General features: G+C 38.4%; 1 protein-coding gene and 1 pseudogene across 3 annotated transcripts; both read right to left on the minus strand.

Moving 5' to 3' along the window:
• Nucleotides 1–1,559: 1,559 nt before the first annotated feature.
• Nucleotides 1,560–7,668, minus strand: LOC117237985 (carcinine transporter-like). Of its 3 annotated transcripts, none has more exons than XM_033502474.1 (4): nucleotides 7,555–7,665; nucleotides 2,678–2,938; nucleotides 2,181–2,376; nucleotides 1,560–1,851 (listed from the first exon to the last, which is right to left on the minus strand). In XM_033502474.1, the coding sequence occupies exons 1-4, from the start codon at nucleotides 7,608–7,610 to the stop codon at nucleotides 1,573–1,575; spliced, it is 792 nt and encodes a 263-aa protein (XP_033358365.1). In that variant the 5' UTR covers nucleotides 7,611–7,665; the 3' UTR covers nucleotides 1,560–1,572. The 3 variants fall into 3 exon arrangements, with proteins under 3 accessions (XP_033358365.1, XP_033358366.1, XP_033358367.1); XM_033502475.1 differs by lacking the exon at nucleotides 7,555–7,665 and adding an exon at nucleotides 3,137–3,535; XM_033502476.1 differs by having other exon boundaries at nucleotides 1,623–1,847; nucleotides 7,555–7,668.
• Nucleotides 7,669–19,271: 11,603 nt separating this feature from the next.
• LOC117237984 lies at nucleotides 19,272–22,054 on the minus strand (annotated as a pseudogene).
• Nucleotides 22,055–22,699: the final 645 nt, after the last annotated feature.

Below are 22,699 nucleotides of genomic sequence, written 5' to 3' on the forward strand. Positions count from 1 at the left end.
CTTCCTGTCAAAGAACCAGGTGGCCTCCGACTTCGCGGGGGAGACTCTCAGGCCCAGTTCGTTCACGGCACGGATCGCACAGGCCGTTGCGATTCCGCTAATGCGCAGCGTCTCGTGCCAGCCACGACCCTCGACCAGGATTAGGGTGTCGTCCGCATAGCATACTATGGCCGCGCCTGGGGGTAGCGGGCATCGTAGTACCTCGTCGTACGCAACGTTCCATAGTATGGGGCCCAGCACCGAGCCCTGCGGGACGCCACGCTCGACGGATCGCTTTTACTCTCCTTCCTTACTGGTGTAACACATCCACCTGTCATCGAGGTAGGCTCGGATCAATCGGACGAGGTAGCTGGGAACCTCGAAGTGCTCCAGGGCCGTCACTATCCTGTCCCATGGCATGGTGTTGAACGCGTTGACGATGTCCAGGGAAATCGCCAGCGCCACGCCTTTCCGAGAGACCATGTCCTCCGCAATCGCTCGTACGCGTCTGACCGCGTCAATCGTCGAGCGCCCCTTCCGGAAGCCGTACTGGCTTTCGTGCAAACCTGGCACTTGGCCCGCTATGTGTCGTTCCACGCGGGCGGCGACTACCCTCTCGAGTAGTTTGCCGACCTCGTCCAGTAGGCATATCGGCCGGTACGCTGACGGCGAGGTCGTCGGTCGGCCCTCTTTATGGAGCAGGACCAGCCTCGCCGTCCGCCACGCACGGGGGTAGACTCCCTCCCTCAGGCATCTTGTGAAGAGGTGCCGGAGTCTGGGGGCCATGACCCCAATCACTTCTCCCCAGATCCGGCCAGGGATTCCGTCCGGGCCCGGTGCCACATTGCGGGCGGTCATTCTTCTGGTTGCCTCCCATATCTCCTCCTCCGTGACTTCCCAGTCGTCCCTCCATTCCAGCGGTCGTGTCGTTTCCCGTGGCCGTTCCGCCGCTCTGTTTTCTTGTGGGGGAAAGAGCGTTCCGGTGATCCGCGTCAGCAGCGCAGGCTCCATTTCCGCCGTTGTGAGAGGGCCCACCGCGCGTAGTTTCTGTGTCACCGTCCTGTATGGCCTCCCCCATGGGTCCGACTCGATTGTTTCGACCAGTTCGAACCAAGTACGGTCCTTCGCTTTTTTAATTTCCCTTTGCAGCGAGCGCCGTAGCGCGCGGTACGTCCGGTAGCGCAAGGAGACTTCTTGTTCGTCGCGTCGTCGCCAGCGGCGGGCCCTTAGGTACTGTCTTCGGGCCCGGACACATCTCGTCCTCAGTTCCGCGATGTCGGGGTTCCACCCGTAAACTGCTCTGCTTCGCACCGTGCCCGGTGTGGCTCGTGGCATGGATGCGTCGCAGATTGCTGTCATGGCTTGGCGGAGGTTCTCGGCCTCCTCTTCCACGTCTGCTTCGGTCGTCGTTGTCGAGGCCTCCCAGCTCCAAGCTGTTGCTATAGCAGCCGCCTGGAGTAGATCTTCTACAACAATTCATCAAAAATTTCTCACGCAACATCATCTTTCACGTAATAGAAACATTGACTTCATACTAACGTTATCTCTCGCGTGACTGAAACATTGGCTTATCAGTCGAACCTCTCGCACTTTCTACTTCGTAGAAGGCTTACCGATAATCAGAGGAATGTTGATACAGTTATCGAACGCCAGTCCAGTGAGAAACCTACAGACGGCGAATGACCAAAAACTATTTGCGCTGGCAGTGAAAATGGAGGCAAAAAGGGCGATACCATTGCAGAACATTAAAGCTGGGATACGACCCTTGTGATCGGCGATCCAACCGACTAGGAAACCACCGATGATGGATCCGCAGAAGAAGATGGCCTGCGCCGTTGATACGAGGTATTCTCGGTCGCATACCCAATCTAGCTAATCACCAAGGTTAAGAGTTAGTCAGCGAAAAACCAGATTCATATTTTTCAGAATATAATTTTAATCCTGCTGCGGTCTTCGAATTTTTATATCTCGATTCTGCTCGCAGTTCGATGAATGAAAGAGTTCTTTATGCTCTGAAAAAAACGTTCGCGTAAAATCGGAACGAGGAATTATCCGTACTAACAATTATCGTCTTATACTTTCTTTAAACTTAAGAAATTTACTATAACAAGGTTAGATTAGATCGGAAATGACCCAAAGAACGCAGCAGAAGTGTAAGAATTTCGAAGCATGCGATTTAGACAACGATGTGAATACTTCACCTCAGTTCCTATACTAGGATATGGAATCTGCGTAAAATTATACTCCCATTGAGTACATTTTATCGTTTTGTTTGTTTGGAAGCCCGATGAGCTCAGGCTCTTATCGCTCTTCAACAGCTCTGTGAAGTTTACGTCCTTCCGTTGACATTGTTCGTAATAAGGATAAACGTTCGTCACTGGAATCGCTATCTTAATCCTAAACATCCCATACGATAGATGATTGATCATTTTAATTATTAAAATAAGAACCAAAGTCCAGACAGAGTAATCCAAAAATATCTTGTATCTTATCGTGAAATTTTTCTACAATATTTTCTAATAATTTTCGAAATGTTCGAAAATTCGAGAAATTCCAGAAATCGCGATATCTCGCATATTTTTCACAATATTTTAAAGTCACTTTCTACGAACAATCAAAAATATCGTTCAAAGTTTAAAGGAGCTTTCGTTGCTACGTATATCTCCTTTTCTTTCTTTCCTTCATTATACATACTTACCTCTCTTCTTCGGTGAAATTCGAGTTTACTAATTCGTCTATCCTGCACCAGTGTTCCGTGGGAATAATCGTAATGAAAAATTGCGAGAAATACAGAAACGCGTACGTCGCGCCATAAGGTAGTAACGACAATAACAACAGCCATTGATATCTCCCGTAGTCACCGACATACGGCAGAACATCATCGAAACTTTCCAATCTTGGTCTCAATCGAGTCGCTTCAGTGGGCAATATAGAGTTACTCTTCTCGTCCTTCATTTCGCTGAAACAGAATCCATCCTTGATTTCCAGGCGTAGCAGTATGAAAGTCGTATAACAAAGTTTTCAGTCTTCTAGTCTTTGAAATAAATGTCATTCGGCAGTTCCTTTGATGTTTCACATTCTGTAATTCCAATTACAATGCTCCTTTCCTCTCCCACAAACTTTTTTATTTTCTGACAGAACGCAGGAACAATCTTACCCGTTATTCACGTTTTCCCCTTCCATAGTTCGAGCAGCAAAGTCTCAATTATGATTTTAGATTTTGAAAGGCAACGGAGATGAAAGAGGAGACCCGATATGCTGATCGAAAGACGTTCGGAAATGAACTGAAAGAACGAGCGAAGTCCGGCAACTGTTCGCTTTGTTTTCGATTCGGTTAAACGTTAAATTAAGTGTAAGTGTTTGCTCGAGTGCCGGCCAATTACTGTGCCGGGAGTCAAGTGAATCGTGACACGCGACTCGTTCAAATTGAATTGCATACGAACCACGCTCGCGAGATCATCTTTAAAAAGGGCTGATTCGGTATACGCGGCGATGTCAACGTGATATCTACATGTCTGAGGAAAGTTTCGACGAAAGAAATAGCCTCGAGTGCTGGTTAATGGTGTTCAAGTTATCGTTTGGATATCGATATTATAGATTTGCAAATGAGATAGAAGAACCGAAGGAAAGTTTGTCGACTCTGTCATATTTAATTAAATGCAGGAGAAAAATTGAATGGAATAATTTTCTGATTAATATTGTTTGTTTATTACTCGTAATCCTCTTACCCGGCGACTTAAGGGTGACTTCCGGTTACAGTGCTTAACTAAACTAAGTTTTCGATCAATATATCGAACTCTATTGGAAAATAACCGAGAAAATTTTAAGCCATCGAAGGCTAAGAATAAATGAAATAATTGAAGGTTTTTCAAACCTGTTTTAACACTAATATCAGGGATATAAGAAGATGGTACTTCTGATGTATCAACGCAATTATTTGATTATTTACCATTCGTTAAAACAGACGGTCTTAGGGACTGAGTTGGTTAATTAGATATTGAAAAATTAAGAGAACGATTTCCAAGTTAAAAGTAAAATAATATATCGATCTTTCGCAAAATTTTTATATCAAATTGTTCATTTTCGTATCAGATAGAGCAAAAGGTTAAACTGATATGTTTACTTGAAAATGGATTCAGGGAAATTAATCATTTGCCAATTAAATTTAAGCGAATACGTGAAACAATATTATCATATGGAATAAACACGGAAACGAAATAGCTGACAGAAGAACCATCGATTTCGAGACATCGATTAGAATGACTAATGTCATTGTCAGGAGCGAGAAAGTAGTCGAGTGCTCGAAATAACTGACCTGTTTGGAAAATACGACAACGAGAAACGTTCGTGTCTACGAGCCATCGTGTCTACATAATAAATACTTGCGTGTGTACGTCTACACAAATGGCGGCATTTTTAAAATCAAAAATAGAGTATATTACCCTTGATCGTCCAAACGAAACAATTGTTTATAATTACAAGACATTTGATACAGGACTTTGAGAAATCAATATGCTACAATTTGTTGGAAACATTTAGCTTGCACATAAATCACATATGAGCCAAACTCATGCGACTGATAACGTTACATTGCACTGAAACTGAGGACTCGATCGATTCTCAAAATTCCAAATACAATCTTTTAAATTAATTTTCACTCGTTATCAAGAATCCAATCAAAATTTCTTTTTCCTAATTTATTAGTAACATTCTTAGGTAGAACTAATAATTATCGCTTCTCTTTCATAAACGATTATCAAAGCGAAAAATTAAATTCAGTCTATAGAAGAAAATGAATACAGAAGTTGAAACCCTTACCTGTCACCAAATGATTCTTCTATGTCTAATTAACGATAGTCTCACGACGTCAAAGTGAAACTCCAAACTGATCGTTTCTCGTTGCTCTTTGTTCAAAATATCGATCACGATTAATCAGGCACTACCAACCACATCCACTAATATCACTGTCAGATCGATTAACAGCAAGTTATGAAATTAGTAATTAAGGGCACCCTCGATCAAACCATTTTTCTCTCTCAACGTCACACTAAATCATGTCAAATGTATCTTTCCGTTCCAAATGTCGTCGACTAACTTCCAACGAACAAAATGTCTCAATACACTAAGTTCGATACCTTCGTGTTCTTTGTGGAGATAACCGAAGAATTTTTCTGTTATTGTAGCATTTTCGTTGCTGCTTCTTAATTTAAAAGTAAAGAAATAAAATTAGTTTGAAAAAGCAATTAAAGTAATTCACGTGGATTTCTTTGAAGACGGCGGAAAATCGATGATAAAACGAAATAGAAATAGAAATAAAATAAAATAAAATCTGCGATTAAACGAATAATTAATACATGTTATTTTGAAAAGGAAATTGGCGATAAAATAGGCGAAAAACAGTTTCTATTAAAAAGGTTATACGAATAATCAACGCAGTTTGCTTCGAAGCAAAATTAGAATTGGCAATCGAGCGAATGATTGACGATTTATTTGGAAAAGTTAGCGGAATCAATGACTAAACAAGCGAGATTTCGTTAAACACACGATTTCCTTCGTAAAGAAAGAAAAAGTAGATTTGTTGATTACACGAATAATCGCTGCAGTTTATCTCAAAGAAGAAATAGCGCGGATGGTCAAACAGGCGAGAAACAAGGTTTCTCCGGGAAAAGAAAATAAAATAGCTGATCGAGTAAATAGTAAATACAATTTACCTTGAGAAAGAAGCAGACTCGAGCGATCAACACTGTTTCCCTCGAAGAAACGCTAAAATTAATGGTCAAACAATCAAAGTAAGTAATTTTTCTCGAGGATAAAGTAGGATCAGTAGTTAAATCAACAAGATTGGTACAGCTTCCCTTCAAGAGACACTATGATCAATATTTATACAGGCAGTCACGGAATCTCCCTTTCGACTGATCCAATCATTGAGTGAAACGATTGTATTCGATGAAATTTTCCTCGAAGATGAAGCAGAGTCGCAGATCCTTACGTAAACGACCGATCAAGTTTCCACGGCAATAAACCTAAATTCCCTGGCTAATTGAAAATATAAAGGAGACACGACCACATTTCCATTTAAAGAAATGCAATTGTTAGTTAAACAACGATAGGATTTTCTTATTCGAAAAGAGAGGAGAAAAATGTCCGATGTTCACGAAGTCTTGTACAAATATGAAGGGGAAACCGGCTCGCGTATCGCTGATATAGAAGCTTGCTTAGCGAAGACGAACACGATACTCGGTGACACGTGTTTGCCAATAAAAAAGGAGAGAATCGAAGAGAAACGGAACCAAAGGAAGAAACGTTGATTGACAGTGGAACCGGCGAAACTAGAAATAGTTTGGAAAACACGATTTTCCGATCGCGAACATCGAGGACCACGTGCTCGCGTTGCCATTGATCGAACTCCATTTAGGTTTGCGGCAAATCGTCGCAACAGCGACGTTGGTAGAACAGAGACACAGAGTTCTTCTGTCTCACAAAAAGCAAGGTGCATACATATGTATTTCCTTGTTTCTCCAAAGCATAGTGGCGCCACGCCGGAAACCGGTTGTCCGAAGCCAGCCATACTTTTCAATGGTGTTGAAATGAATTGTATTGTCGTCTTGTCGCGTACTAAAATTGCGATATATGGACGGTGTTAACAATTGACGTTGAAACACAACTGATTTTTGCAATTTAAATAACGGATGTATTGAAACGAATTCAGTGGATTTTTCAGGTAAATTTGTCGTTTGTTTTACCGGGTTTGATCTTGGATCGACTTTAGTATATTTTTTATATTTAATTGAAATGGGGAATTGCGTTATGTTATTTGTTGATACTCTGTAGGTTAGAAATGTTAGCATCGTTATTTTAGAATTAATATTTACAAAAGGCATAAATGTAATTGAATTCTAAAGACGATTAATTAAGAATGCTCAAGCTTTTTGTGAGATTCGTTTTTTCTTGCAAGCTACCTCTATAAATTAGACCTCTCCTGAAGGGACACGCAGTTTCGTCAACCGGTTTCTTCTAACAAGATTCGTAGAATTAGCTTTTTGCGAAGGGACTGATTTATGAATATTGTTTCTTCTGAAAAGACTGCTTTGTTACCATAAAAAATCAAGGACAGGTTTTCGTAGTTTATATTCACCGAAATATTCACACACACAATAATTTCGAACAGTACGATTAACAAATTACTAGATATGTCTGTACAAATTTCACCTTACGCTCGAAGATACAAGCAAAGCGAAAATTAAATTTCCAAAATCAAATATCAAGAACAGTAAATAACTATATGCAGAATATTCTTCTAGCGAAAGACAGACAGTCTCTCTCTACTCACTATGTACATACGAAGAGAAAGATACACACTACATTCCAAACACATGTCCAAACACAGGAATGACCTCGTAACTTACATAACACCACAACTGAAGAAATTACACCATATAACATTGAATGTGACGGATGTAATATGGCACATCAATTATCGAACAAAAAGTTTCATGAAATTCAAATTAAAAGAAATATGGGATCGCGAAACACACAACGGGTGTGCATAAGTTATGTACGTAACTTCCAACTTACACACATGCAATAGGTTTAACCGTTACTGGCGTTGATAATAACAGAAGCACAGTCATGGATCCGTTACCATGTCTAGCGTTGTTTCAACGAGTTTCATTCCCACTTGATTTTGTGTCGCTCCTAACCGCTGGTTCACGCAACAGAGAAGGATAAAATGAACCACGACAGATATACAATTACATACTTACGTATTATATGGTTCAAAGTCTATAAATAATATTGTAGACGGTATAATTAGAGGCCATCTGTACTATTTCCGCACGCAGTAACGTCCTAAACGTATACACGGAAAACTTTAAATCGTAGCACAATTGAAGCCAGAAGAAATTTTAAAGTGAGCTAAAAAATGAAAAACAAGCCGAAGATTCAAGAATAACAGAATTACACTGGAAACTCTATTTGGTGGGGGGAGGGAGGGGGTTGCGTTTGAAAATCGATCGCGTATTACGCGGTAGGTAGTAGTTGACTGATATGATTGGAGTAATAAATGTCATTACGGATTATTTGATATCACTGTAACTTTTTGAATAAAATTCAATGTCAAGATTTATTCATTATCGATACTTATCTTGTTTACAGTAGATTGCAGAATCGAGTTATTCTGTTCGTAATTTTTTATGAAAATGTTCTTCGCTTTGATGAAGAATTTTTATTTTTAAAATGATATAAATGTGATATCTCGACGATATAAACGATGCTTTTCTTTATCTGTATATAAACCAAGCAACTTCTAGTTTTATAGATTTTTACACAAAGTTCGTCAAAATCATACGTAAGAAATATTTTCTTTAGATCTTGTACCGATTTACTGAATTACATATAGTAAATCATGCTAATATTTAATAACTAAATATAACTAGATATAAGTAATTATATTAAATAACAAACGGGATCACAATATTGTTTATGGGTACAGAGACCTTAGAAAAATTATGATCGTAGTCACGTAATTACATTGGTTCCTCAAGAATCCTGTCTACCTTGATAGATCATTAAGCAACGTGACTGGAATCGCATTGCGTCGTCGAAGGAAAATTTTTTATCTTTACTTTGTTGTATGAAAATGCTTTCACTGACTGTGTAGAGGTCGGACTGAGGGAAATCTGTGTTCGCTTCTGGTTTCCATAACAGTAGAACGATGGATCTTGAATAATAGATACATTTCTGTTATGTATTATAAACACGTAACTAAAGAGAATTCCATAATATTACCCAAAAACAGTTCATTCAATTTTAATTTCTGACTAGAAGAGACGAGAAATTTGCTAATGGAAAATTTTCATTTTTAAAATGCTTTACATTTATTAATACTCTTTTTTCGAAAACGATACTTATCGTACCATCTAATACTCAAAGATCAAAGCCTATCACAGTTTTCTGTTCCATCTTTTTTAAATGCTTAAAATATTAAACCTAAATTTAATATTTTTTATCATTTTATTAACACGAAATCTGTTATTAATTATTTACTGTAATATTGTACAAATATTTCAGTCTTCATTTTGCCATACTAATACATAATGATCGTGATCTATCTTGATCATCTATCTTTTCCAAACTGATAATGTATTCCTTCATGGAATTTACCAGTTTCACTTCCTTATTGTTCATTTATCACCTAGTATCGGTAACAGATTATGTTATACGTGTTTCGTCGGCAAAACAAACAGAACTAAAGGATCTAAGAATCGCTCAGTAAGTAACAATGCGATTATGGCTGATTTCAGACAATCTGCGGCATTAAATTTTCTCACGTTGTCTCGTAACGATCGTGATTTTCCTTCTGATCCTTCAGATTAAACGTCCTTGAACATCGTTAACTAAATCATGAATTTATAACGAACCCCATTTTTCATTATTTTTTAACAAGATTCCAAAAGATATGAAAAGTAGACAAAACGGAGAGTTTATCTGAACATAATATTTATCGAATAAATCGAAATTTTATTACACGTATTTAAATATTTAAATAATCTATCATTCGAGTGTGTAATTTGTAATTATAAAATTTTATAATTCGTAAACTCGTAGAAGGCAATTAAAAACTCATGAATACACAAGTGTGTGTCACTTCATGTATGTACTTGTTGTATCGGGTATTTATGACATTCAAATAATAATATCTACATTTAGCTTTCGAAAATTAACTTGCTAATACGAAGCGTATTTACCTTCATATTTTATAGTAAACTTAATTATTTCGTTAGCAATGAAACATGTGCAGAAATGTAAAAAATCGTAGACAAATATAATGTTCCTAGTTTTATTTAACTTCTTAATTTTATTTACAATGATTATTGTAACGAAGTGTCTTGAAGTGGCAATAACTCAAATTTAATCCAATTTTTACGAACACATAATCAAACTCGAATTTTATTCTTTAAGATATAGTTCATTCGAGTAACTCTGAAACGTAATTAATTAAAGCTTAGAAACGAAAGATTAAAAACATTTAATCCTCAATGGTGTATCTATTCCACTCTATATTAATGTAGTATCGGGAAGAAGGGCCCAAGAAACGTCGAGCTAACTACAGACAATGTCGCGAGAGCCGAGGCGCTGTCGGCTCCATCAATGCATTACCGGGTCCTTCAGGTAAATAGGTAAATAGCCGAAAAGACCTTCGTGACCCTGGCTACGAGCGTCTGTAAAACACGTGTGCGGTGGGCCCAGCAATAGACAATAGAGCGCTACAACGGCCCGAGAGGCAGTCGAAAAGCAGAGTGCGAGTCGAGAAGCAGAGTGCGAGTTGAGCGGAGACGGAGGTTGCGAGTGGCGTTGCCGAGAGAGTGTGGATTGCGCTGTTTTCTGTGCGTTTGGCGTGAATAGTTCAGGTTGAACAACAATCGTCTTTTTCTGTCTGATTAACATCTCTATTGTCCACTCTTTGTAAACACATTATATCACGATATTACATTAATATTAAAAAAACATACAAATCGGCGTCAAAAGATGTCAATATTTACAATCATAAAAATCGCCACGTTAAATCATCTTTTCATCTACTAATCCCACTCATAACAGCACACTCACCAAACAAACTATCAATGATCGCAAACGAGTCACAATGCCTTTCACATTTTACGTAAGCAAAAAAAGAATACAACGATCGTGATAGAAACTTTACAAGTGTCCCATTTACATATGTGCGTGTTTGTATCAAGACTGCAATCAGTAAGATTAATCTCGTCTGTAGTCGACAACATGCTTCTCCGCAACCTTACTAGTTGGCACCGAATAATGGTACAATCGTCTCGTAACATGTATGATTGATAACTCGTCACGCTAGAGGGGCATATTCATTACTCGTCGCTCCAGATTGCATCACGTTAATATTAATTAGCGACAGAAACTACGATAAAGGTCGCGAACTCTCGTATGTTGAACCTTAACATTGGGGCAGTGAACGATATTTATGGAGTAGAGATGATATAGCACTGCACGTACGTAGCTGTGCGCATAGCATCGGATTCCATTGACTGTTAAGGGAATTAAAATGAGAAGAGAGAAGAATTTTCCATAACGATGCTACTAAACGGTATCGAGAAGAATCATTTCGTCGATGGTCTACAATAAAAGATTATAATACGTACTTGAGGCGGATAAGTCTCCTACGTGAAAATTACATTCAAGCACTTCTAGGGAGAAATTTCTTGGAAGATTATCTCTGTACTCTTTATGAACATAACGTGAACTTGGCATTATAATATACAGCATGTTGAATGCTGAAATTATCGATTTTATATACAGATTGTTACGACCGTTCGCGGAGAGACGTTGTTGGAATAAACTGTGATTTATAACTTGTTATATCGGTGTCTTATTCAATTCAATAACGCACACAAATACAAAGGAAGGGTATTGCAGATTTATGGAGATTATGGAGAAAGATATTAAATTTGTCAATAAATGCTTTGTTACAGTTGGTACGACCGTTCGCGGAGAGATGCGGTCGCGAGGACGCGTCAGCGAGAGGCGTAAATTCTCGCGACGACTATGTTAATCGACGCCGCGAAATAGTCGTTCCCCTGTTTCGGTTAAGACAACAGAGGTGGTTTGATGAATGTAACACTGTATTAACAGGTTAACATAGAATGATATATTTTACAATAATATGATGAATATGTTACAGAAATTTGACTCGACTTTACGATATCTCTAGATAAATTCGTTTGCTCGTCAGATTTGTCGAAGTGTCACGTTTGACTCGTCAGAAGGAACTGATCCCCTTCGATTATTCCTTTGTCTCATTTGGAAGATGACCCCCACTATGCTCGGGTCACGCCACCGCTCGCGCCTATGATCACGTATGCCTCTTCTTGCGTGAAAAACGTAACGGTCAAAAATCGACGTTTCTAGAGCTCGCTGCTTGGCAACAACTATGCTCTCGTCGATACATTATATATGATCCGACGGGCAGATAGGGCGGTCTGCCTGCGACACTGTAGGGCCGCGAGCGACGGTTAGAAAATACAGCCTGTGGTAAGCTTCGTGGCGTAACACAGATTTTACGTTAATTTTATTCGAAAGATTTAGGTCAAATTTTTCCTTCGAAGAAGATTTTTCTGTCTTCAAAAGCGATTTTCTATCATTAATCGAAATATCATTTTTGCAATGGCTTGCTAGTGGGATTACGTGTTAAAACGTTCAGCTTTAAAGAGGATTATCTCCATCTCGGCGAGACTAGGCTCTCTAAAAATTGATGAATCCTGTACAGACAATATCTATAGTAAGCAACGCGTCGTCAAAACTTCAAAATATTATTACCCCGCTTTTACGTCGCAGATGTCGACAAAAATATTAATGAGATTTCCTAAGATAATCTCATACTTATTTGTATCGTTAATTCAATCGACTAAGGAACAAGTGGTGAAGAACTATTAGCAGAATCCAGGGAAGGTTTTACTGGCAAGTTTTATTACAAAACATCTAAGAACGATTTACATCATAATAAAAATAATCGCGCTATCTCGTCGCGTGACATGCGCACGAGGTCTCTGCGATTGCTAATCGATCTACAAATACTTACACGTACATATGTACAAAACTCGTGGCCATACACCACGTTGTCCATATTATTTTCATCTCGTTAATATATTTTGTATATTTATGATGTTATTATTTTACTAGTATAACGATTATTGCACTATATTCTATAAGATGGAGCTTTTGTACGAACAATTTCAGGAACTTTTATAACAAAGGAAAGTACTAATTTTTAACATTAACTACCCACGACAATTTACGACAATTATTTTAACCTACGTTCTTACTCTAATTTTTATTCGCTCGCCTAATGATTGAATTTTTAATCAATCATTGTTGATGAAAAATTGCGATGATAATTGCATTGCGGATCTTTATGCAAATGCATATTTTCGTGGATACAATAATACAATTGAAAGATTTGATACAATCGAAAGGACTTGGGCAAAAGTATGTTTCTATCCATTAAATATCATCGATAGTGCTGTACTTTTGGATATTTTACAAAATTTTGCGTCATACGCATTCTATAAATTTTCGTATCTTCGAATCACCCATAATTGCATAAAAATCCGCTGTTTTGTGATAATGAATATTAATGACGGTGGAATTTAAGATTCCTGGATTCAGTAACTTGTCTTACTCTAATACATGTATTGCACGTTTTTGGAAAACTAAAGATTCTTTGCTCGAGATCAACGCGTCAAATATTGTACTTCGTGGTGAACGTTTCGCTACAGCCTTTCGACCTCTGTGATCGAGTTTTCGCTTTTCCTCGATTTTATACTCGATCTCCGTAGCATGCTACTCCTTAAAGGTTCACCGCGAAGCGACGCTCTTGTCACGTAAAATAACAAAATAAAAAAAGGAATTTGAGGTAAAAATAAAAAAGAAAACTTTATTTTTTTTCTAACATCAATACACTTTACAATCTACTTCCGAACTCTAGGCGTGACTTTCTAAGACTGACTCTTATGATTTTACTTTCGATCGGATCCGATTACTTTCTTTTGTCATCCCTCAACATCCCCACCGTCCATGCATTTGCTAGGCGTCCGCGATCGTTGCCACGTGCTCTTTCTTCTAGAACCTTCGGTGGAAGGACCGTTGGGATGTTGATGGTTCATTAGGCACTTCAGCGATATACATTGTCGCCGAGTGCCGCCACATCTTTATCTCTATCGTCAGTCCGTCGGATTTGAAGTATGCCGGTCGTGACATACCCCCCTGGTTAGATTGATCTTGGTCCTCTAAGATCGTAGTAGAATGGAATTATTTAAATGTAGATCAAAGGATATGTTTACGCTTTTTTTTCAGGGATCGCTATGAATTGATTTTCTGCATGTGATGGTACAAAAGTTATTTCGTTAATCTTAAATATAGCAATTTTACAATATTTGTTAGTGTTCGAGAAGCTAATAATTTCAGAGGCGTAATCATGTTGTAGTTTTCGATCGTGAATTGGTTGGGTTTGTATACAAAGCGTAATTCCTATCCCGTGAATTTAAGGCAACTAATTAAGGGTATTGTTACTAGTGCTAGGGTCAGCATTATCCTGAAAAAAGTACGCTTTCAATCGGTTACCATGTATCTTTTTCTTAGCATTGTCGATAGAAATAATGTAATAAGGAGTTTTCACATCGTTAATCCTGTAGGGTCCTAACCATTCAATGTCCAACTTATCTCTTTTATGGTCGTTGTGAATTAAAACAAAGTCTCCTTTCCTAAACACAGTCTGAGTTTTAACAATCTTTCTTTCTTGGTCTCGCTTGTATCGTTGCTTATTCTGAATAAGTGTTTTGTGAGCTGTTTCCCAATATTTATTCAACTGTTTTTGCCAAAGTGAGTACATATCATCATAGGTAAGTGTGGGAAATTTGGATATTGCGGAAGGTAAGTTAGCTTTTCGCCCAAAGGTCAATTCAAAGGGAGAGAATCCTGTTCCTTCATGTTTCGCGGTGTTGTACCCTAAACAAATGAAATTAAGTACTTCATCCCATTCTTTGTCATTGTCGTGTAATGCAGTACGAATTAAATCTTTAACTGAGGCATGCGTTCTTTCGAGGGATCCGTTACTTTGTGGGTGAAATGAAGTTGTTTTGATGTGTTTGATTTTAAAAGCTTCTTCAAATTTCGTCATTAAATCACTAACAAAATTTTGTCCCTGATCTGTTAGGATCGTTTTTGGTGCCGAAAATATGTAAATATAGTGTTCAATGAGCGCGTTAATTATGGATTCAGTTCGTTGCGTTTTAAGGGGAACTAGTATCAGATATTTCGTAAGTTCATCGTGTATTGAAAGTATGTATTGGTTTCCGCGTTTGGTTTTCGTCATCGGTCCTATGATGTCCATAGCGATTTTGTCGTTAGAGTTAAGTGGCGTGTCTGAGATTTGTGGGGATTCTTTGGGTCTGATACGTGTTAGTTTCTCCTTTCGACACGTGTCGCATGTTTTCACAAAGTTTTCTACTCTTTCTAAAAGTCCGGAAATTTTGAATTTATCCTTGATCCGTTGATACGTTTTCTGTATCCCTAAATGTCCTACGGTGTCGTTATGGTTTTCCTTTATTGCTTGTATTATTTCGTTTTCGTCTAGTTTTAAGATGGGATTAGGTGCATAAGTAATTTTCTTGTACGTGTCGTTAAAATATATTAGCATGAGTTTAATCTGTGTTTTCTCTAATTCAGTGAAGTCGTTATTTCCTATGCCGATTTTTGTTGTATCTTTAAGAATTTTGTAAAGTCTTCTGATCCAAAGTGTCTCGTCGTATTCTCCTAAGTCGTTTCGAGTTAATTGGTAAAATGTTTGGTCATTTGGTTTAATTTCTAAGAGTTTCGGATTCTCGTTGTTGTCTTTCCATGCGTTGAATGAATTAGTGTGATCAATTACTAGGTCGAGGTTAACTACTTCGTCGCGAGTTACTGCGTGAACTCTAGATAAAGCGTCTGCAGCTGTGTTATCTTTACCCTTTGTATATTCGATTTCATAGTCATATTCTTCGAGTCTAAGTCTCCAACGAATCAGTCTGCTAGAAGGGTCTTTGCAATTGCGTAGCCACTTAAGAGCTTGGTGGTCGGTTCGAATAATGAAGCGTCGTCCTAACAAATATTGTCTTAATCTTTTCACGGCCCATACGATGGCTAAGAGTTCCTTTTCTGTCGTGGTATAGTTTCGTTCGGGTGGATTCAGTGTTCTTGAAATGTAACAACAAGGATGACCGTCTTGCGACAGTATTGCTCCTAGTCCTTCGTTACTTGCGTCGGTAGTTAAGGTAAAGGTTTTGTTAAAGTCTGGATAAGCTAATATTGGGAAATTACAGAGTTTGTCTTTTAAAGTATCAAAGCTAATCTGGCGTTTGTCAGTCCAATGGAATGGTGTGTCCTTTTTTGTTAAGTCTGTAAGGCTTTTCGCGATTTTGGAAAAGTTTCGAATAAATTTGCGATAATAACCTGCTAAACCTAAGAATGATTTCACGTCCATGGCATTGCGGGGTAATCGAAAGTTTTTACAGCGTCTAATTTCTTGGGGTTTGGTTTGACTCCTTCGGATGAAACTACATGGCCTAAGTATTCTAATTCCGGTTTTACGAATTCACATTTGTCCGGTTACAATTTAAGTCCTAATTCTCTGAGTCTCTGAAATATTATCGCGAGGTTTTCGTTATGTTCTTGAATCGTTTTTCCGAATATCACTATGTCATCCAAATAAACAAAGCAGTATTTTCCTACAAGTCCAGCTAAGGCTCTGTCCATTAATCTTTGAAAGGTAACGGGTGCGTTTTTAAGTCCGAATGGCATTCGATTGAAATGAAAATGCCCTTGCGGTGTCGAAAAAACGGTATAATTTTTAGATTTCTCGTTCATTGGAATTTGATGGAATTCTGAGGATAAATCAAGCGCCGAAAAGAATTTTGCGTTTCCTAGTTGTGTTAAAATGTCGTCTATATCAGGTAAAGGGTAAGCGTCTTGTTCTGTGAGTTCATTTAGTTTCCTGAAATCGATAACTATCCTCCATTTCTGTTTTCCTGAGGCGTCTAATTTTTTCGGAACTACCCATACCGGAGAGTTATAAGGGGATTCGGATTCTTCTATAATATTTTTCTTCAACATGTCTCCTATTTGTCGCGAAATCTCGTCACGGTGACATTCCGGTGGTCTATACGATCGTGTGTTAATAATTTTGTCTTTGGTTAACGAAATTGTGTGCTGAGTTAAATTAGTACAGGGTAAAAGATCGGTTTCTAAATTAAAGATGTCAATATAATGAAGGATAATCTTTTCGATGGATTCACGGATTGGTTTTTCAATGTGATCTGTTCTCACTAGGCTTTTTAGTTTTGATACGTTGGAAAAGTCATGAGAATTTTGAATATTGCTAGAAATTTCAACGTTTTGCTCACCAGTGTTGATAAAACATACTTTAGTTGGTTTGCCTTCCAAATAGATTGTTTGAACTCTGTTTTCTCCAGGAGTCAAATGTATTGGTTTCTGAAATAAAATGGTTTTGTCGTTTAATCGGATTTTGTCATTGGATATTGAATAGTTATACTTCTCTAAACATGGTAGCCCAATGATTCCGTCTTCGATAATAGGGAAATTGTTCGGTACTATGTGAAAAATGTGATTTTGTCCAAAAATTCGTTTCGTTACGTATTCGTTAGTTTCGTATTTGTCTCGTCCCATAGAAAATTTTTGTTTAGGCCCTATTTGTATCGCGTTGACAGTTTTGTTACGTTTCACCAGGTTTATCCCTGCTCCTGTGTCGACCAGAAATACTCGCTCTTCGGTTCGGGTTGACAAAGGTATTGCGAGTAATCTTCCCGTGGCGATGTTGACTCGTATATCTCGTACGGTTCGTCCATCTCCTGGTTCGATGTTGTTTCTTGTATTTCGTCCCATTCCTGGACTGCCTGAATCCTTGCGGGTGGTCGATCGCGCTGGCTCGGTGGTAGAAAATTTTGACACTTGTTGGCAATGTGTCCCAGCTTTCCGCACTTGAAGCACTTCATCTGCGCGCGTTCAGCAGGTGATCTATTTTCTACTTGGTTAAATGTAGCAGGTTTCTGAGCTACTGGCGTGTTAGGCGATCTTGATGGTACATTAGATCGTCTTACCTGCATATGCTGGTTGTCGGGGCGATTACTAACCGAAGGTAAGCGATTACATGACCAATTAGGTTGTCGTTCTTCTCGCAAGTAGCGTTCTACATCGGCTGCCTTTTTTTCAGCTTCCGGAAGATTCAAGGGTTCACTGCTTAATAGTATTCGCCCTATGTCGCGTCTGAGTCCCTTTAGGTACACACGAACAGTCTTCTTCGTGATTTCTTCAGTCATAATTTTACGTGTTAGTGGTTGTGGGTACTCATTGGTTACTGCGTACAGCAAACGGTTGAGTATTCTTCTAAACCGAATATTAAAACTTTGCACTGATTCCTCGCGTCCCTGTCTCAACTCTCGTAATTGTTCTTGGTACTCATCCGAAGTCACTTGTGCTGCTAAGTTATTTCTCAGTGCGTCGTACAGATCATTGTAACACTCAATAGGAATGTTGCAAATACTTTGGGCTGTTTTCCCCACGATTTTTTCCACTTTTATTGCTTTTAGCAATAGATCTTGCTCCATACAGCGATCCTTCATACTTCTCACTTCTTTGATGAAGTCTTCAACTCCTACATCATCATCTCCGTTGAGCGTTGGGATGTAGCGTATTGCATCCTTAGCTCGTAGAGTGGGAGGAGCGGGCGGAAAATAGTCTCTTTCTTCCACCTCGGGTTGTTCGATGTCGAGGTGGACAGGTGGGGTGTCTGGAGCTGCTAACCCTGACAGTTTGCGTGCTTTTGCCATATTCATGGTGCGATTGATTGCTGTCGACGCACTTTCAATGTCTTCGGTGATAATGGAAGCAAATTCATCGGTCGCAGGGGATCCGAACCCAGTCCGTAGCGCTGCGACGGTTTTCCCGAGATTCTCGATTTCTGCTGCCCTGTGTCTGTTCTCTTCGTCATTTTGCATAGACAAACGTAACATTTCCTCTCGTAAAAGGACAATGTTCTCGTTCTGTTTTTGAATACTGTCCCATATTGCCCGCAACATTGGGTCAGTTGAGGTTGAAGTTTGAGATTCGTTTGCCTTAGACATTATTGCGCTGATTTATAATTTTCAGACGAAGACGAGTCTTGGCTACTGAAGCTAAATTTTCTTTCACGGTAACGTACAAAGGAATTCAGTTTACCTTTTATTGTTACTTCACTTGGTTCGTGATAGTTACTTTGTTGTTGCGGATGACCGTAGTCCCAATCGATCTTCCGTAGATGATGAATGTCTTTTGGTTTCCGAACAAACACTTTTCACTATCCTGGCAGGATCACCAAAATGTCACGTAAAATAACAAAATAAAAAAAGGAATTTGAGGTAAAAAATAAAAAAAGAAAACTTTATTTTTTTCTAACATCAATACACTTTACAATCTACTTCCGAACTCTAGGCGCGACTTTCTAAGACTGACTCTTATGATTTTACTTTCGATCGGATCCGATTACTTTCTTTTGTCATCCCTCAACATCCCCACCGTCCATGCATTTGCTAGGCGTCCGCGATCGTTGCCACGTGCTCTTTCTTCTAGAACCTTCGGTGGAAGGACCGTTGGGATGTTGATGGTTCATTAGGCACTTCAGCGATATACATTGTCGCCGAGTGCCGCCACATCTTTATCTCTATCGTCAGTCGGTCGGATTTGAAGTATGCCGGTCGTGACACTCTCATCGAATTCCTCGCACTGCATCTAGAAAATGATCGGAACATGGCGACCGGTGGTGTCTCCTCGTCCTCGCGTTTCCTGTCAAAACATTGCGTTTAAAAATATTGAATCCAATCGCTTAAAGATTTGAATAACTTCCCAACTCGATCCTTCTCTTCTGTTCAAAAGATTTAAACGCATTTGAAGAAAGAAGATAGTCCAGTTTTCTTTTGAGAGATTTAACAGATTTTAAGAAGAAACTAATGCGAAAGCATACGAAGATGTAGATCTAACAGAATGCTTGAGAATCTTGAACTTCGAGCTTGAAGATCTGTGAATATCTTTGAAAAAAGGAGACCGAAAGTTCCTTTATGTGATTTTACCTTCCGATACAAGGTACATCCCACATCTTCTGATCTTTTCCAAAATCCTCGCCGTCCTGCAGCGTCTGCGGAAGATCCTTATTCAATGTTTCCGGCAAAAAGAGAGTCAGAAGACTGCCCATAATTCCGAGTGTGCCCAGCACAAGAAGAGGTAGGAACGAGGACACAACATTGAGATAGACTACGAAGGGTGCGAGGATACTAGCAACGTATCCCATTATATGTATCAAAGCTACACCCTGAGCTCTAACCACAGTTGGTAATACTTCAGCCGCATATCGGAGACCGATATTGTATGAAATGTTTATCCAAAATCTACCGAGAATTGCCAGAGAAGCTGTATATATACCTGAAAAAAAATTTTAGCATTAGTTTTTAATTCTAATTTTTTATGAAATAATTTTAGAAAATTTTAAGGAATAAAAAGGGAAGAAATTATTTTATCTGTCTGTAATTTGTCTGGTTGTCTGCAATAGTTGATACAAGCATTTGCTAAGCTTAATATAAGCGTGCTTAGCTCTAAACTAAGCACAAGCAATAAGCTTCTTATCTATAAAACGTTAATCTAGCCAATTTGAATCTAAGGGATTGTATTATGGATTACGGCTACTGAAAGCCATATAGCACTGCTGGAGCGCTGAAGCCCATCATTTTGAGGACTATTGCCAACGCCCTTTGATATATGCGGAAATACGAAGCGATCTTATGATCAAAGCAGTAGAAGGGGAAATAAAATATCTATACAACGGATACATGATAGGGCTTGGAAACTATTCTAGCAATGTTGCAAATAATCTACAAGCATTTGCATGTTATAAATATTCCAAAATATACATTTTCTTCCTTTCAAAAAGCACAATGCTATACGAATGAAAAATATTCGTCTGATTAAGTCAAAATTATCGACTTAGGTTATTTAGATTGGTCAGTAATATAGAAGGGTGAATATATAAAAACGAAATGTACGAACTATTGGAAACGGCAGAAGCCCAGATGCTGAAGATACCAGAAATGACGAGGGAACCACACGCCAGCCATCTTCTGCCCCATCGATCAAGAACGAGCGTGAGGAACGTGTCAGCAGGCAGCTTGGTTGCTGCAGCAATCGTGAACGTAACAAACACGTCCAGGCCTAAATTATCGACGTTTCGTACGTGACCATCGAACACCAAAGAAATCGCCATCCTATATTTCGTAAAACAATTTCATATGATAAAGAAAAGCACGCTATCATATTTCATGTGAGAAGCAAATTCCTTGCTTCAGAAATAAAGTATTTTTAGACAAAAGATATAAAACTGTTCGTGAGATTTTTACAAGATACAATTCCGATTTTACGTCAATCTATTTGATATCTGTTTAATAGCGATACGAACCAAATAACAATAAATAGAATCGTGATATTCCGTAGTCGTGGCGTTCTAAATAGATCCAACACGGAGTACGTTTTGTCTGCTTCCTCCTCTTTGCAGATTCTGGCACAGGTTTCCTGTTATTAGCAAATTTTTAACTAGTTAATGTCGTTTGTCTGTTTTTCTTACAAATTTATGTGAATCTGTTATGTGTACAAAGATTACGATAAAATCCGGAAGAAAGTTTATGTTATATTTGTATGAGACGATCCTTTCGAAATAGTTTACTTGGACGTTTGCAAATTTTTTCATTTTACTTTATAAAACATCAAACCTCTGAAAGTCGATTATCTCCTTATATCGTACATTAATGTTAATATTGCCATGATCTATTCATAGACTGAGCAGTTTCCAAATGTTTAATCTATTTGTATAAAAATTTTCAAAGATAAAAACAATATACAAATTCAATAAATAACATTACAGAAATAGACAATAACAGAAATTGACAGCAATTTATCGCTGGCAATTTAGGTGATGAATAAGATATAAAATTACTAGGTTGTAAACAAATTTTCATTACGTAAAAGACCCAATTAGACTTCTATTCAAAGAAAATGATTATATGATATGCTTAAAGGCATATAAATTGGTATTTATAGAACACACATAAAGCAGGAAAGATCATAAAAGTAGAAAATACGGAAAAGATTGCGGTAATCGGTTTATTTACCCGGAATCGTCTATAGATGTCATCGGGCACCTTGGTGCCGTTGATTCGCTCGAATTTACCAAGGATTTTAATGGCCCTGTCTATCTGACCTTGGCTGACCAGCCATCGAGCGCTTTCCGGTATCAACCATGGCTACCTACGGCTAGAACAAGAGGAACTGAGGTGACAATACAGGTCATCCTCCAGTCGGCCAAATAATAGGCGATCCAGGGTAGAATGCAAGTTGCAAATGTGAAGAATATTGCGATCGACATATTCGCCACGAATGTCATCCGCTTTGGTCCAACGTATTCTAATACTGGAATAAAAAACTGTGAAAGAAATATTCTGTGAATAAAGAATGGAACAATATATTAGGTTGTCGCAGAAATTTCTTTCGTCTCGTAAGGAGATAATAGACGCATACTATTTTTTGTTTTATATTATTTTATTGAATTATATTCATTGGGACAAAATAGATCATACGTAATTCAATAAAATAATATAAAACGAAAGGAACTTTTGGGGCAACTTAACGCAATATGAAGAAGAAAAATTTGAGTTACAAATATATAAAAAGTAGATATACAATATATAGATTAATTTAACAAACGTGTTTAGTTCTACGATTAAATCGTGTTTAGATCTAATAACAAGGACTTTAATAATTTCCCGATGATTGTTCAAGCCCATTTAAATTTCCGTAAGTGTTTCGATACTTATCGACAAGAATACGTTTCTATTTACGAATTATACAGGGTGGTTGGTAACTGGTGGTACACGCGGCAAGGGGATGATTCTACGTGAAAAAAGAAGTCGAAAATATAGAATAAAAATTTTTCGTTTGAGGCTTTGTTTTCGAGAAAATCGACTTTGAATTTTCGCTCGGTACGCGTGCACTTTATCACGTCTCGTTATAACGGATCTCACTGTAGATCGTTGTCTCAATTGACGTTATTTTAAAAATTTTTAAAATT

Source organism: Bombus vosnesenskii, unplaced genomic scaffold (assembly GCF_011952255.1).
Source record: "Bombus vosnesenskii isolate JDL3184/JDL3185 unplaced genomic scaffold, Bvos_JDL3184-5_v1.1 scf7180000013424, whole genome shotgun sequence".
NCBI classification, from domain to species: domain Eukaryota; kingdom Metazoa; phylum Arthropoda; class Insecta; order Hymenoptera; family Apidae; genus Bombus; species Bombus vosnesenskii.

Bases quoted from the DNA above. Each gene is read 5' to 3' on its own strand.
- LOC117237985 (XM_033502474.1), bottom strand. From the start codon at position 7,610: ATGACTGTGCTTCTGTTATTATCAACGCCAGTAACGGTTAAACCTATT. The intron at 2,377-2,677 runs GTAAGTATGTAT...TGGGATGTTTAG, and splicing joins AATTTCACCGAAGAAGAGAG to GATTAAGATAGCGATTCCAG. The intron at 1,852-2,180 runs GTGAAGTATTCA...CTTGGTGATTAG, and splicing joins ATCCTAGTATAGGAACTGAG to CTAGATTGGGTATGCGACCG.